This window comes from Chelonoidis abingdonii, chromosome 3, assembly GCF_003597395.2.
Source record: "Chelonoidis abingdonii isolate Lonesome George chromosome 3, CheloAbing_2.0, whole genome shotgun sequence".
In the NCBI taxonomy this organism is placed as follows: Eukaryota; Metazoa; Chordata; order Testudines; family Testudinidae; genus Chelonoidis; species Chelonoidis abingdonii.
This window is the reverse complement of record NC_133771.1, coordinates 131,116,541-131,129,459: the sequence shown is the minus strand read 5'-3', so window position 1 is coordinate 131,129,459 and position 12,919 is coordinate 131,116,541. Positions and strand designations below refer to the sequence as shown.

At 43.0% G+C, this 12,919-nt stretch overlaps 1 protein-coding gene across 4 annotated transcripts in view; it reads left to right on the top strand.

Moving 5' to 3' along the window:
- Positions 1-12,919, top strand: part of RPS6KA2 (ribosomal protein S6 kinase A2) — a 464,767-nt gene that overhangs the window by 385,298 nt on the left and 66,550 nt on the right. For all 4 annotated transcript variants that reach the window (XM_075064103.1, XM_075064105.1, XM_075064106.1 and 1 more), the window contains one exon: positions 5,180-5,244. In XM_075064103.1, coding sequence (XP_074920204.1) covers positions 5,180-5,244 — 65 coding nt within the window. The remainder of the gene's footprint in view (positions 1-5,179; positions 5,245-12,919) is intronic.

The window sequence follows — 12,919 nt, the reverse complement described above, 5'->3', positions numbered from 1 at the left end:
CCCGCCGCCAAAGTGCCACCAAAGACCCAGACCGTCCTCGGGTATTCGAATCAAAACAATTATCTTTGTGAGTTCATGGAGAATGAGTGAGGTCCAACAAGACTGGCGAAGGGCAAACAGAGTTCCTATCTTTAAAAAAGGGAACAAAGAGGACCTGGGAAATTATAGAGCAGTCAGCCTAACTTCAATACCTGGGAAGATACCGGAACATATTAAACAATCAGTTTGTAAGCACCTAGACGATAATAGGGTGATAAGTAATAGCCAGCATGGATTTGTCAAGAACAAATGCCAAACCAACCTAATTTCCTTCTTTGACAAGGTTACAGGCCTAGTGGATAGGAAGGAAACTATAAAGAGAATATATCTTGATTTTTAGTACAGCTTTTGACACAGTCCCACATGACAGTCTCATAAGCAAATTAGGGAAATGTGGCCTACATAAAATTACCATAAAGTGGGTGCATAGCTGGTTGAAAAAACATGCTTAACAAGTAGTCATTGATGGTTTGCTGTCAAACTGGGATCCCATGGGGTTCAGTCCTTGGTCCAGCACTGTTTAGTATTTTTATTAATGACTTGGATAATGGTGTGGAGAGTGTGCCTGCAGCATCTGAGGTGATACAAATCTGAGAGGCTTGGGAGCACTTTGGAGGACAGAATTCAAAATGACCTTGACAAATGAAACCAGCACGATGAAATTCAATAAAAACACGTGCGAAGTACTATATTTAGGAAAATCAAATGAACAACTACAAAATGAGGAATAACTGACCAGTCTGTAGTAATGTTGAAAAGGAGCTGGGGGTTATAGTTGATCACAAATGTAATGAGAGACAAGAGTGTGATGCTGCTGTGAAAAAGGCTATTATTCTGGGGTGTATTAACAGGATTGTTGTATGTAAGATAAGGGAGATAATTGTTGTACTCAGCACTGGTGAGGCCTCAGCTGGAGTACTGTGCCCAGTTTTGGGTGCCACACTTTAAGAAAGATGTGGACAAAATGGAGAAAGTCCAGAGCAGAGCAACAAAAATGATAATGTTTTGAAAATCTGATCTATAAAGAAAAGCTGCAAAAACTAGGCATGTTTATAAGAAAAGAAGATTTGGAGAGGGATCTGATAAGTGTTCAGATACGTTAAAGGCTGTTATAAAAAAGTTGGTGATCAATTGTTCTTCATTTCCATGGAAGATAGAAAAAGAAGTAATGGGCTTAATCTGCAACAAGAGAGATTTAGGTTACATATTGGGAAAAGCTTTCTAACTATAAGGATAATTAAGTGCTGGAATAGGTTACCAAAGGAGGCTGTGGAATCCCCTTCTGTGACACAACTGAGCCAGGATTTATATACAGTTTGCTGGTTGAATGAGGTTCACACTTCCAGCAATGGTAAAATAGTTTCAAGTGATTCTCGAGTAAAGAGGCTGGGACCTGTTAAAGAAGGGCTATAGTTTTATTGTTTTCTGTTGTTCGTGTTAAGTAAGGGACATAGAACAAAGGAAGGTGTAAAAAGAAGTAAGCCATAGAGAAGGCAGGAAGAGCAAAGAAACAGATGCTGAACTCACCAAGAAGCAGTTAGAAGAGCTGTGTGCAGTGAGCTCTGTCAGCAGCTGATCAGAAAAAATTGGAGCCGGTAGCCGTGCCGCACTCATATGCCATGAGGCAAGATGGGGCACTGCTCCAGACTGGGGAAGGGGTCCCTTTTTCTTCTACAGGGCATGCAAGAGATCAAGCAGATGGTTCCGCAGATGATCCAGCAGAGGCAGCAGCAGTGGCAAGAGTATTAGAGCTGTGGAGGCTGGAGTGCAGAAGGCTGCTAGTGGAGGAGAGACAGAGTTGGGGGCCAGGTGTCAGAGTAAGGAGACAGAGCTGGAGCAACAGAAGCTTGCTGACCAGGACAATTGCAAGCAGCTCTAACAGAAGAGGAGTGGCAAGTTATGCCCATGGGACCCAGGAGAAGGACATAATGGGGTGTGCCTGATAGAAGCTAGCAGATGTGGATGTGATGAATCCCAGTACCCCTCCTGTAGCCTGAGTCATTATGAACACTAAAGGTTATTCCAGGAGTCTGACTGTGGGAATGCAGGGAAGTGTGTGTTCTTGGTGTGGTGTTTTCTGTAATTAGGTAACAGGATTGAGGCCGAGGGCTCAGGTACAAGTGTACTATAGCCAGACACAGTGGTCAAGGGAATAAACCCTCACTGGGGAAACTGAGTCAGTGTTTGGTAGGTCTGGAGCAAAGCTGAAAGGGACTAGGGTCCAGGATCTGCTAGGAGTGATGGGATCCTGGCACAACTAGGTCAATAGCTGTGGGCCTGTACTCTGCTGGGAGCAGGGCTGATTCAGGATGGAAAAAGTTTCACATCTTGGGTTGACAGAGCTCTCTACTGGCCTGGGTGACCCAGACGGGTGTGAAGCAAGCACTGGGATAGTATGAATATTAAGAAGGGTAAAAGATGCCCCTTAGTTTACAAAGGATAAATGGACACAAATCAGATATCAGGAATGGCAATATACAAAAACCTGTAGGAGAGCACTTCAACCTCCCTGGCCACACTATAGCAGACCTTAAGGTGGTCATCCTGCAGCAAAAAAACTTCAGGACCAGACTTCAAAGAGAAACTGCTGAGCTTCAGTTCATTTGCAAATTTGACACCATCAGCTCTGGACTAAACAAAGACTGTGAATGGCTTGCCAATTACAGAACCAGTTTCTCCTCCCTTGGTTTTCACACCTCTACTGCTAGAACAGGGCCCCATCCTCCCTGATTGAACTAACCTCGTTATCTCTAGCTTGCTTGCTAGCATATATATACCTACCTCTGGAAATTTCCACTACCTGCGTCTGACGAAGTGGGTATTCACCCACGAAAGCTCACGCTCCAAAACGTCTGTTAGTCTATAAGGTGCCACAGGATTCTCTGCTGCTTCCTTAGTTTACAGACTCAGGAAAACTTTGAACAGATGCCTGCAGCCAGTAGCTAATCCGACTGGTGGTTCACTACTGTGTGTCAGCAACTCTTGTCAGGCCTGACATACTCACTACATCTAACACACTGTTGTCATGGTATATGCCCCAAAAGGTGTCACGTGAGAGATCACTGGAAAACTTCACACTTCCAGCAATGGTAAAATAGTTTCAAGAGATTCTCGAGTAAAGAGACTGGGAAATGTTTTATTGTTTTCTGTTTGTTTGTTTCAGGTGAGGGACATAGAGCGAAGAAAGGTGTAAAGAGAAATAAGCAGTAGAGAAGATCATTAATATTCTTACATATGTAGGTTTGGGTTATGTACAAAGAGTGATGGATTTGTGCTAGAAATATGTTTGTCTCCATAAGCCCAATCTGTTGTAGACACAGGAATATGTGTTTGTCTGACCAGCCTGGTCATCAGGCTGAGACAATGAAGGTGCATTTACATAAAATATAAACAAGGCTATCAACCTGGAGAGTGGAGTCAGTAGCTTCTTGTGAGGGTCTGAACCTCAAATGAAAAGTATCAACTAATAGTATACAATATTACTGTATTAAGTGTATTGAGTAACGTCTTTTGTGAAAATCAGTGACATGCTGGTGAGTAATATTGTGAAATATACATATTAACACTATATGAGGAACTATGAATATTCAGTGATATTATGCTTTAATTCTGTGACCAAACACAGAGAAAAATAGGTTTCCCCCCAGACTGGAGGGAAGGTAGCATTTTGGAATCAAAACAATGAAAGCCTCATTTACATATAGATCAGCACAAGGATGGGATGTCCACAGGAAGAAAAGAACAGCATAAGGTCATCCTGCCTCTTAAGACAGAGTCAATGAACTCTGAGTGATATATGGGGAAACAGAGAGCCATTTTGGCATCTGTCACCTAGGAAAACAAGGGACTCCAGCACCTTGTATGTTTGTGGAAGGGCCTGACTGAGAGAAACTCAGCCATGGCTGGAAAAAAGAAAAATCAGTAAGAAATCTATATTGAACTAAGAGAGTAGCTGGCAGGTTAGATCTTAGCCATTAGAAAGCGTATTTTTACTTATATTTTCTTGTAACCATTTTTGTTCTTATCCCTTGCACATAAATTCACTTAAAAGCAATTTTTTTGTTGTTAAACTTCTCTCTTTGAAACTAAACCAACCCAGTGCTGTGTTTGAATTGAAGTGATTGTTAGCTCCAGTTAAAGTAATAAGCTGTGCTTTTGTCCCTTCAGAGGAATGATAAACCTTATTACTTCTCTGAGTGTTCCAGGAGAGAGCTGGACACTCCAGGGCAGGGGAAAATTCAGGACTGGGAGTGTGTTGGGGTCACTCTGCAAGTAGTAACTAAGGCTGGTGGAGACCAGTGTCTGGCTGTTGTGTTGTAGGAAGGCTGCTAGGGTCAGAGTGCTGAATCAGGGCTGCACAGCACAGATTTTTGGGGTTTCTGGACTGTGAGCCACAGCAGCTGAGCATTTAAGGCAGGTATCCAGGGTTACAGGGCAGGCAGTGACACAATCTGTCATTGCACTGAATTGAACCCCAAAGTATTACGCCATCACTGGCAGTTTTTAAGAACAGGTTGGAGAAAACACCTGTTAGGGATGGTCTAGACCAGCAATTTTCAAGCTTTCCGAGCTGAAAGCCTGCCTTTGAGTTACAAGTTTTGGTGGCACCTCCCCAGTCCAGACAAAAATAGAGAGAAAAGGAGGGTCAAGGGGTGGAAGTGGTGCTCCCTCCCTGAACACCGCTGCGTAGGGCTGCCCCAAGCCACCTGCCATCGCTGCTCCCCCCCAAAACATTCCTCTGCGCCCTTCTAGGGGGATATGCCCCCCAGTTTGAAAACCTCTGGTGTAGGCATACTTGGTCCTACCTCAGTGTGGGAGGATGGATTAGATGACCTCTTGAGGTCTCTTCCAGCTCTACCTTTCTATGATTCTATTTCCTTATCTAATATGAAGCATGAAAGACTGGCCAGGCAGACCTGACACAAGCCTACAATCAAAACTCGCATGTTCAAGGGGTTTTCTTTCCTGGCTGTGATGTTTGCATTAACAAAATGTCTTTGTATATTTTTGTGATGGCTTAAACAATTTCCAGTTTTTTTCAAGGGGAAGGGAGGGATATTTTGGTGATGGTTTTAAAGAATACAGCATGTTCCTCCTGGCTTGGCTTTATTTTGACTCTTTCTTATTGTTATTTTGGCAGGTGCTGGCCTCGATGGAGTTGAAGAAATTAAACGGCACCTGTTCTTTGTGACTATAGACTGGAATGTAAGTAGAGCAATATTGTTGCTAATTGTAGTCTGGGATTAGGTAGATTTAGCAAAGGCCAGCTGGAAACTGAGTCTGTCATGTGAAAACAAAACAAAACAAAAATGCTTACTGAAGTGAGATCAACCATAGAGGGCCTGTGAATTAAAGCCTTTTGATTCACATCCACGTTTCTGCTTTTACACTACAGAAAATAAAGGTCCATTCAGCATCCTCAGCTTTTTTCAAACTTTTTGTTTCTCTTTTACCTAATCAGCTGGCTCGTTATGATGTAATTTGAATCACTTTCCAGAGGTTCAAAGAATAATTACCACATTACACTCTGAAGAACTTAATGTACTGATCCCAGGAGTTGGATTAGAATGTAATGGAGCAGCTCTAAATGAAGGCGTTCCTGTGACATTTCATAATGAATGCAAAACAAAGCTTAAGGCTTTGGTTTGGAAAAAGACACAACAGGGGAAAGCTGTCTGCTCCTCTGGATTCTTCCACTGTTGTGCTCTTCTTTTCTCTATAAAAGCATTAGGCCTCTGTGTCTGAGCCTGACTGAGTTGTACTATACCTTTCAGGCTTTATGCTACCTTTGTGTTCTCCAAAGCCAGGATTTGCCAGCAGCCAATTTGCCCCCAGAGTAATTTAGAGCAGTCTCACAACTGCTCTATCTTATGGCCCCCAGCAAAGGGAACACTGCAGCAGATCAGAGCACAATGGCACTCCAGTCATGTCTCTACCCCTCCAGCGCACCCCCTATTCCAATGGGGCTGGCAGAGTGTTTTCCAGAGCTGTTGTTAGCTGTACATCAGCTTGGGATGCCCTATGCTGTCGGAATCATAAATCACCCAGTTAAAGTAGCTTTGTGGCTTCTTTGCACCACAGGGATGGCACAAAGTGGCAATAACGTGAACCGGGCTCAGTCCCTTACTTACTGGGTGCTTTAGACAAGCATAAAGTAGACAGATTTTAAAGACCAATGATTCTAATAATAGAATATACTGTTTAATAATCCAGAGCCAACAAGAGCAACTCTTTTTATGGATGCTAGTTGTTTTTATTTAGGTGACTGACTAGTTTAGCTTCAGCACTTGAAATGAGAACAGCAAACATTTTAATAAATATAACAGTCCAGATAAAAAGTGTTTTAATGATTCATGGGATTGTAACCAATCATTTGCCTTTTTGCAGTCCATTTCATCTCATAATGAAATTAACAGCAGAGCTCAGCTAAGCATTTGATTCAGACTTCACAGAGATTCAAAATAAGCTTTGGCACAAGTTTCGATTTATGAACCAGCACTAGCGTTAATAAAACTTTGTAGATTTGGACAAAATTTGGAGTTAGAACTAGATGCACAAACTCTTTTTTGCTCTCTCTGAGTATCTGCCAGCATTCTGAGGCTTCTGCCTGCTAGAGCCTTTAAAACTCTCTAATCTAATTTTATCTGATGTAATTGGTTCCACAGAAATACCATAAATCGCCCTAATATTAGAATTATATTCAGTGGGGTATGTCACATGGTCACTACTCCCACTTCTGGTTTTGGTGAACCTGTGTGAATGCACCTAAACCAATCAAATCCATACCCTTGCATATGGCTTCACAAAGGAGCTAATACCTGGGGAAAACTGCATTTGAACCCAATTCATTTTCAAACTACAGGCACTGAGCACCCATGAAAGATCATTTTAATATTGTAAAAATTCACACACCTGCTTTGAAGTGAACTTTGAAGAGCTGGCTCAGCTCTTGTTAGTACCTCAGGAGCCAGTAAAATGAAAGAAAAGTAGAGTTTTAGGTTTTCATCTGCTGCCCAGCTGACTTGCATCCCATTTTCTTAAGCACTAGTTTCATGGATTCTCTTTTCCTTTCCTATGTAGCACTTTCCATTTCAAAGTACTTTTCTAACATTAAGAATTAGGTAGTGTCTGGCCTTGCGACAGAGAGTTCATGAAAGGCCATTCCTTACTTTATCCAGGTTTCTGCTTTTACACTAAAGAAAAATCAGTATGATTTGAGCCAGCATGAGCCTTGAGATGAAACTGGGCCTTTATGTTTTATTATAATGATACAGCTAGCAGTTAGCAAGCCCTTCATGGATGGAAACAGAGAGGGCTTGGGGAACAGGAATGGATCTTGCACAGATGTTCCATATTGCTCACTATTTTTTGCAGCAAAAGTCCCTGATATGTTCATTTTGTTCTTCAACCAAATATATGGTACTCTTTGCTTCAGCTTGCGGGCAGTCAGCAGATATCAACAATGATAACCAAAGACTTCAATACTGATATATTTTACTGAAAGAATATTTGAAGTCCTCAGTGGGGAAGGGACAAGGTGTCTCAGAAATTGCCTATCCCCTTTAACCCACTATGGCAGCTGTGATTGACAGGGACACTTCAGCTGACAGTCCAGAAACATTCAGGGACCATAGGGAAAGCATTTTCCATCAAACGCCCTCAGGATGAAACATGGTTATCACCAAAGACCAGAATGAATCTGAGTCTTCTGAGGCTGAGCACAAGACTGATTTTTTTTGAAGCAGGCTTTTCCCCAGTACTGAAGTAGCATAGTGACCGGGCAAGCAACCACCACACTTAATCCCATTTGAAAAAGAGGCTCAAAATAGAAAGGAGAACTAGATTCTTCTCTCAGCTATGTATATGGTGCCCAGATACCATGGTGATGGGTGCTTTAGAAGTGCAGGTAGACAAATTAATAGTTTAGATCTTCATTTCACAATACTGTCTACTGAAGTCTTTCACTTGGCTTTTGTTAGCAGTAGTTATTTACTCAAGGACTGGAACACATTTCTTCACATTGGAGTAGTTGTGGCATGGTGTACTGGCATAAACCACCCCAATTCCATGTGAGGAAGCATCACATACTAGCTTGTTGGGCAAGGATGAGTTATCACAGAATATCAGGGTTGGAAAGGACCTCAGGAGGTCATCTAGTCCAACCCCTTGCCCAAAGCAGGACCAATCCCCAGACAGATTTTTACCGTAGTTCCTTAAATGGTCCCCTCAAGGACTGAGCTCACAGCCTTGGGCTTAGCAGGCCACTGCTCAAACCACTGAGCTATCCCTCCACTGTCTGAGGTGACCTGTTGTTTGCTTCTAGAAAAGCTTTTTGACACTCACATGACACAACCTGCTTTTGACCAGACTGCAGTAGACAATTCAGCAGATGGAATAAGAGTTGCTATGTTTGGTACAAATCGGCTATAGTAGTTGATGAATCCCAGAAATGATCTGAAGTGTGACACATCCTTTGGCCAGGGAGCATCCAGGACTGTTCCTTCTCCTGAGATTTGTGTAGGGCTTGTACATCAATAACATGCCCACAGTAACCTATCATGTCCTTGAAAAATTAACATATTATGCAATTAGCTCGTAACCTGTATTCTTCCAGATATTTTAACACCCTTTTCAGGGTTTCCAGATGTTCCTCATCACTTCCACCAATCACAATAATGTCATCCAGATAACATTGTGTACTCAAAATACCTTGCAAAACTTGGTCCATTGCCCATTGCCATATAGTAGGAGCTGAAGCAATATCAAACACTAGTCTGTTGAACTGGTACTGACCCATTTGTGTGTTGACTGTGAGGTATCCCTTAGACTCTCCCTCAACTTCCATGCATAGGTAGGCCTGTGATAAATCAATTTTGCTAAATCGTTGTCCCCCTGCCAGTGGTGCAAAAATATCTTCAGTTCAAGGCAGGGGGTATTTTTCAACTGTCAGTCCAGGGTTTAAGTTAACCTTAAAAGCTCCCCTCACTCTTACTGCACCACATATTTTTACAATTGGAACAGTAGCAGTTTCCCACTCGATCCTGGCCAGTTTTGAAAGGATGCCCTCTCTTTCCAGATGTTCCATTTAAGCATCTAACTTTGAGAAGATAGCGTAAGGGACAAGTCAAGCTCTGTGAAACGTGGGCTGAGCCTTCTCATCTAGGATTGTTTTAGCCTTCATGTGTTTTCGAATTCCGGGGCCCTCCTTAACTACTTCCGATGCCTGACTTAGTATCCCTCCAGATGTTGTTCAACTGTTTTAGTGGAGTCTGCTGAGAGTGACTGCAGAATCTCTATAGATACCTAATCCAGTGGACCCTTATGTAACCATTCATGGCCCCGCGGGGCTGGACCCCCTTTCTCAATTACATATAAGTCTAATAAACGCTACTTATTGTTATACTCCACATTCACTTGCACCACTCCAATTGGTACTGTTTTTTTCTCCCATATAAGTTCTTAGTAACATCAGTGTCCCCTTCAGTTTGGTATTTTAAAAAGTTTTGTCACATTCCAAACATGAGATAATAGAAACTGCAGAGTCTGTGTCCAATTCCATGTTAAGCATTTTGCCTACCACCCTGGTGCCCACCAAATTACAGACTGGTCATTTTTGCTCATACTATATATATGCAGGCTGGCTACTCCACTCTCCCGGTGTGTCACTACTGCCTCTCTCCACATAGTGTACATTGATATTCATTTTTCTTTACTGATTTGGTCTCTTCCTTATTTTTCTTAGTGCAAGAAACTGCTTGGATATGACCTTTTTTATTACAGCTTCTGCAATATGCATCTTTAAGTCGGTAATCAGAAGGAGCGTGGAACACTTTTCCACACCAGTAACATGTCTGTCTGCTGAGCGGACTGGCTCTGTATCTGGAGTAAGGCCCTCAGCAGCACCTGTTCAGTACTCCTCATAGCTTAACAAGCCAGCCAGGGGTTGCCTGATGGACCACCCTGCCTGATTGACTGAGGAAGCCAGCCAGGCGGTTCTTAAACCTTACAGCAGCAGTAGCTTGCTGGCTGCTCAACTCACATGCCCATGGACTATCTGCCTTCCTGTGCTCATCTCTAAATCCTGCTCCTGCTCTGCTCCTCCACAGCCCCAGCCCAGACATCGTCCTGCACCCAGCTTTGTTCCCATCCTGTCCCAGCCTCGCTCCTGTCTCAGAACCAGTCCTTCTCCTGCCTCCCCTAACTCCTGGTAATTCGGCTCCAACCGTAAGCTTTGACTCTGACTCTGCTTCAACCCTTGACTCCGTCATTCAGATGCTGACTACTAGGCTGACTCGTGCTCTGGCCGCTAGGCCTGGCTGCATAGGACCTGGTCCCCTGACACTCTTGCCCTGGGTTACAGATAGTGTAAGCATTCGTATTTCCGTTTTCGTGCCAGTATGCAATTCTATTGCATCCCTCTCTGCAATTTCCATTGCTACTCCAATTTCTACAGTGCGTTTAAAGGTGTGAGCTTCTTCTGGGTGCTTTCATTCAGCAGTCCCTATACAAATCTATCTCTTAGGGCCTCGCTAAGCCCATTCTTAAAAGCACAGTGTTCTGATAATCTTTTTAACTCTGTCACAAAGGAGAAAATAGATTCACTTTCAAGCCAATTCCTCTTATGAAACTTGAACCTTTCTGCTGTAAGCAGGGGCTTGGGTGACAGTCTTGAACAATTTGCACTTTTTAAAGGTTTTGCTGGCTGGGACAATCAGACTACATAATAAACTATAGGTTTTTCCTCCAATCACAATCAGTAATGCTGCTACATGTTTTGCTCAGGGATTCTCATTTACTTCAAAATATTCCTCCAGCCTCTCTAGATATGTGGGCCAGTCCTCCACAGCATTGTCAAAGGCCTCCATTTTTCCAATACTGCTTGTCATTTCACCTCGCTGCTGTTACTTTAGCTGCTGTTAGCCTTAGGGACTGCAAGCAAGGTCACAGATTGTCTTGCTGTTCGGATGCATAGAAGGTTCTTGACATCCCACCGTCATCGTCCATTGTTGTGTATTATGGACGTAGCACAAATCCCTGATTATAAACCCAGACACATCCATAAAGGTGGAGCCAGGATGGCTGACTGACTCTGTACTGCATAGAGATAGAAGAAAAACAGAGTAATCACTATACAACAGCAAATTCAACATCAGCAACTGCTTAAAAAACTATAACTGCAAATTCACATGAAGAAATTCAATCCTCCATTCAATACATTCAAATACATAACAATCACCTTGGCAACTGAGCTAGGCAGTACTTCTATATCCTGGGAAGTTTCCCAAAATCCGGGAATTTTTGTGTAAAATGTTTTGAATGAAAATTCTGTTTCCCAAGTTGAAACATTTTACTCACATATTCCCAGGTTTGGGGAAATTTCCCAGGATATAGAAGCACTGTAAGAAACTTTATCTGGGAATTTTTTACCAGATTTGGGAAATTTTTAGTGCTAGGTTGGGAAAAGTTGGCATCACAATATAGAAGCACTGGAGCTAGGAAGAGTGAGGTCAGCAGCTTGTCTGTTACTGTCTAAAGAGAACTGAAGCACCAGCAGCCCATCCTCCTAGCATGAGCTGTATGGGAGAGCTGAATGCATGAGGAAGGCCAAGAGGAACGGTGTTCTCTGTATCTGTCTACAGCCCAGGGGCGGAAAGAGGAGAGTAGGCTGGGCTTTGCACGTTCTGATATTTGCCAAGCTCCTCATCGGAACCCACACTGCAATTCAGTGAATTCTCCCATTCCTAGTTCTTAGGCTGAGTCCATTTGATGCCATATTTCAGCCTAGGCTGCATTTTCATGGATGAGTTATATACCCTTCTGAAGACAGACCCTTAACCATAATTGGGCAAGTGGGAACTAGTACAATAATGTGAGAACTGAGCTATGGAGGCTTGATTCTCCACTGAACCTGAGTTCTGCTGAGATGCAGTGGAGAAGGGGGGCTTTTGGGGAGCTGGTCACAGCTCCTTGATTCTCAGCTGCTTTGCCCCAGTGTAAAGTGTAGTTGCAGAGAGACAGGTTTAACATATACCACTGAGGTATAGTCCTTCAGGGACCTTATGCCAGTGGAGAATCAGATGTAATGGAACCTAGATCTGCCATGCCTCCTCACCCAGACACGCACCCTGCCTCCACTTTCAGGAAGAGGGAGAGGTCTGGTGCTGGAGGAAGCAGAGCAGCCTTCATCAGCTTGATGCCAACAGAGATTCCCCCTACACAAGGGCAATTCTCTAGTGCAAATCCCCAGTCACTTTAGGTGCACTCTGCATTGTGTAAACAACACATAGTGAACTTGACAGACTGAAAAATCTAGTCCATAGTGTTTATCCCAAAGCCAAAATTGTAGCACTAGCCAATCTTTGTAAAAGCCTCCATACTACTGTTACTGTCACTGCAATAACAGGGTCCTAAATCTGCACTTTCCAGGGTGACCCAGACAAAGGTGTCTCTTCTGCAAATCTCCACCTCAGTGCTATGAAACATCCATCAGACCACTGCAGCACAAATTTGGTAGATTCTCTTTTAAATAAATTGACATTGTTTCAGAGTAAAGGTCTAGCCTGAGATTTTAAGGGAGTTTGAGGGAGTTAGGTGCCCAGCTCTCACAGCAATTCATGTGCCTACAATCTCTACAACGTTTAGGGCCCATTTGTTCCCCACGACAAATAGACAGCACTCCCATTGACTTCAGCTGATTTAAAAGCAGCAGTGTGTCTGAGGGCAGAATTTGGGTTCCAAATGCTTTTTCTTATTATTTTCCCCTTGCAGATTGTGCTTATAGAAGCTTTGGCTTTTTACTGGGTCTATGAAATCCCTTTGTACAACCCTCAGTCAGACGAGATGGGCATGAATATCTGTTTTTTTCATCAGATGATCTAGA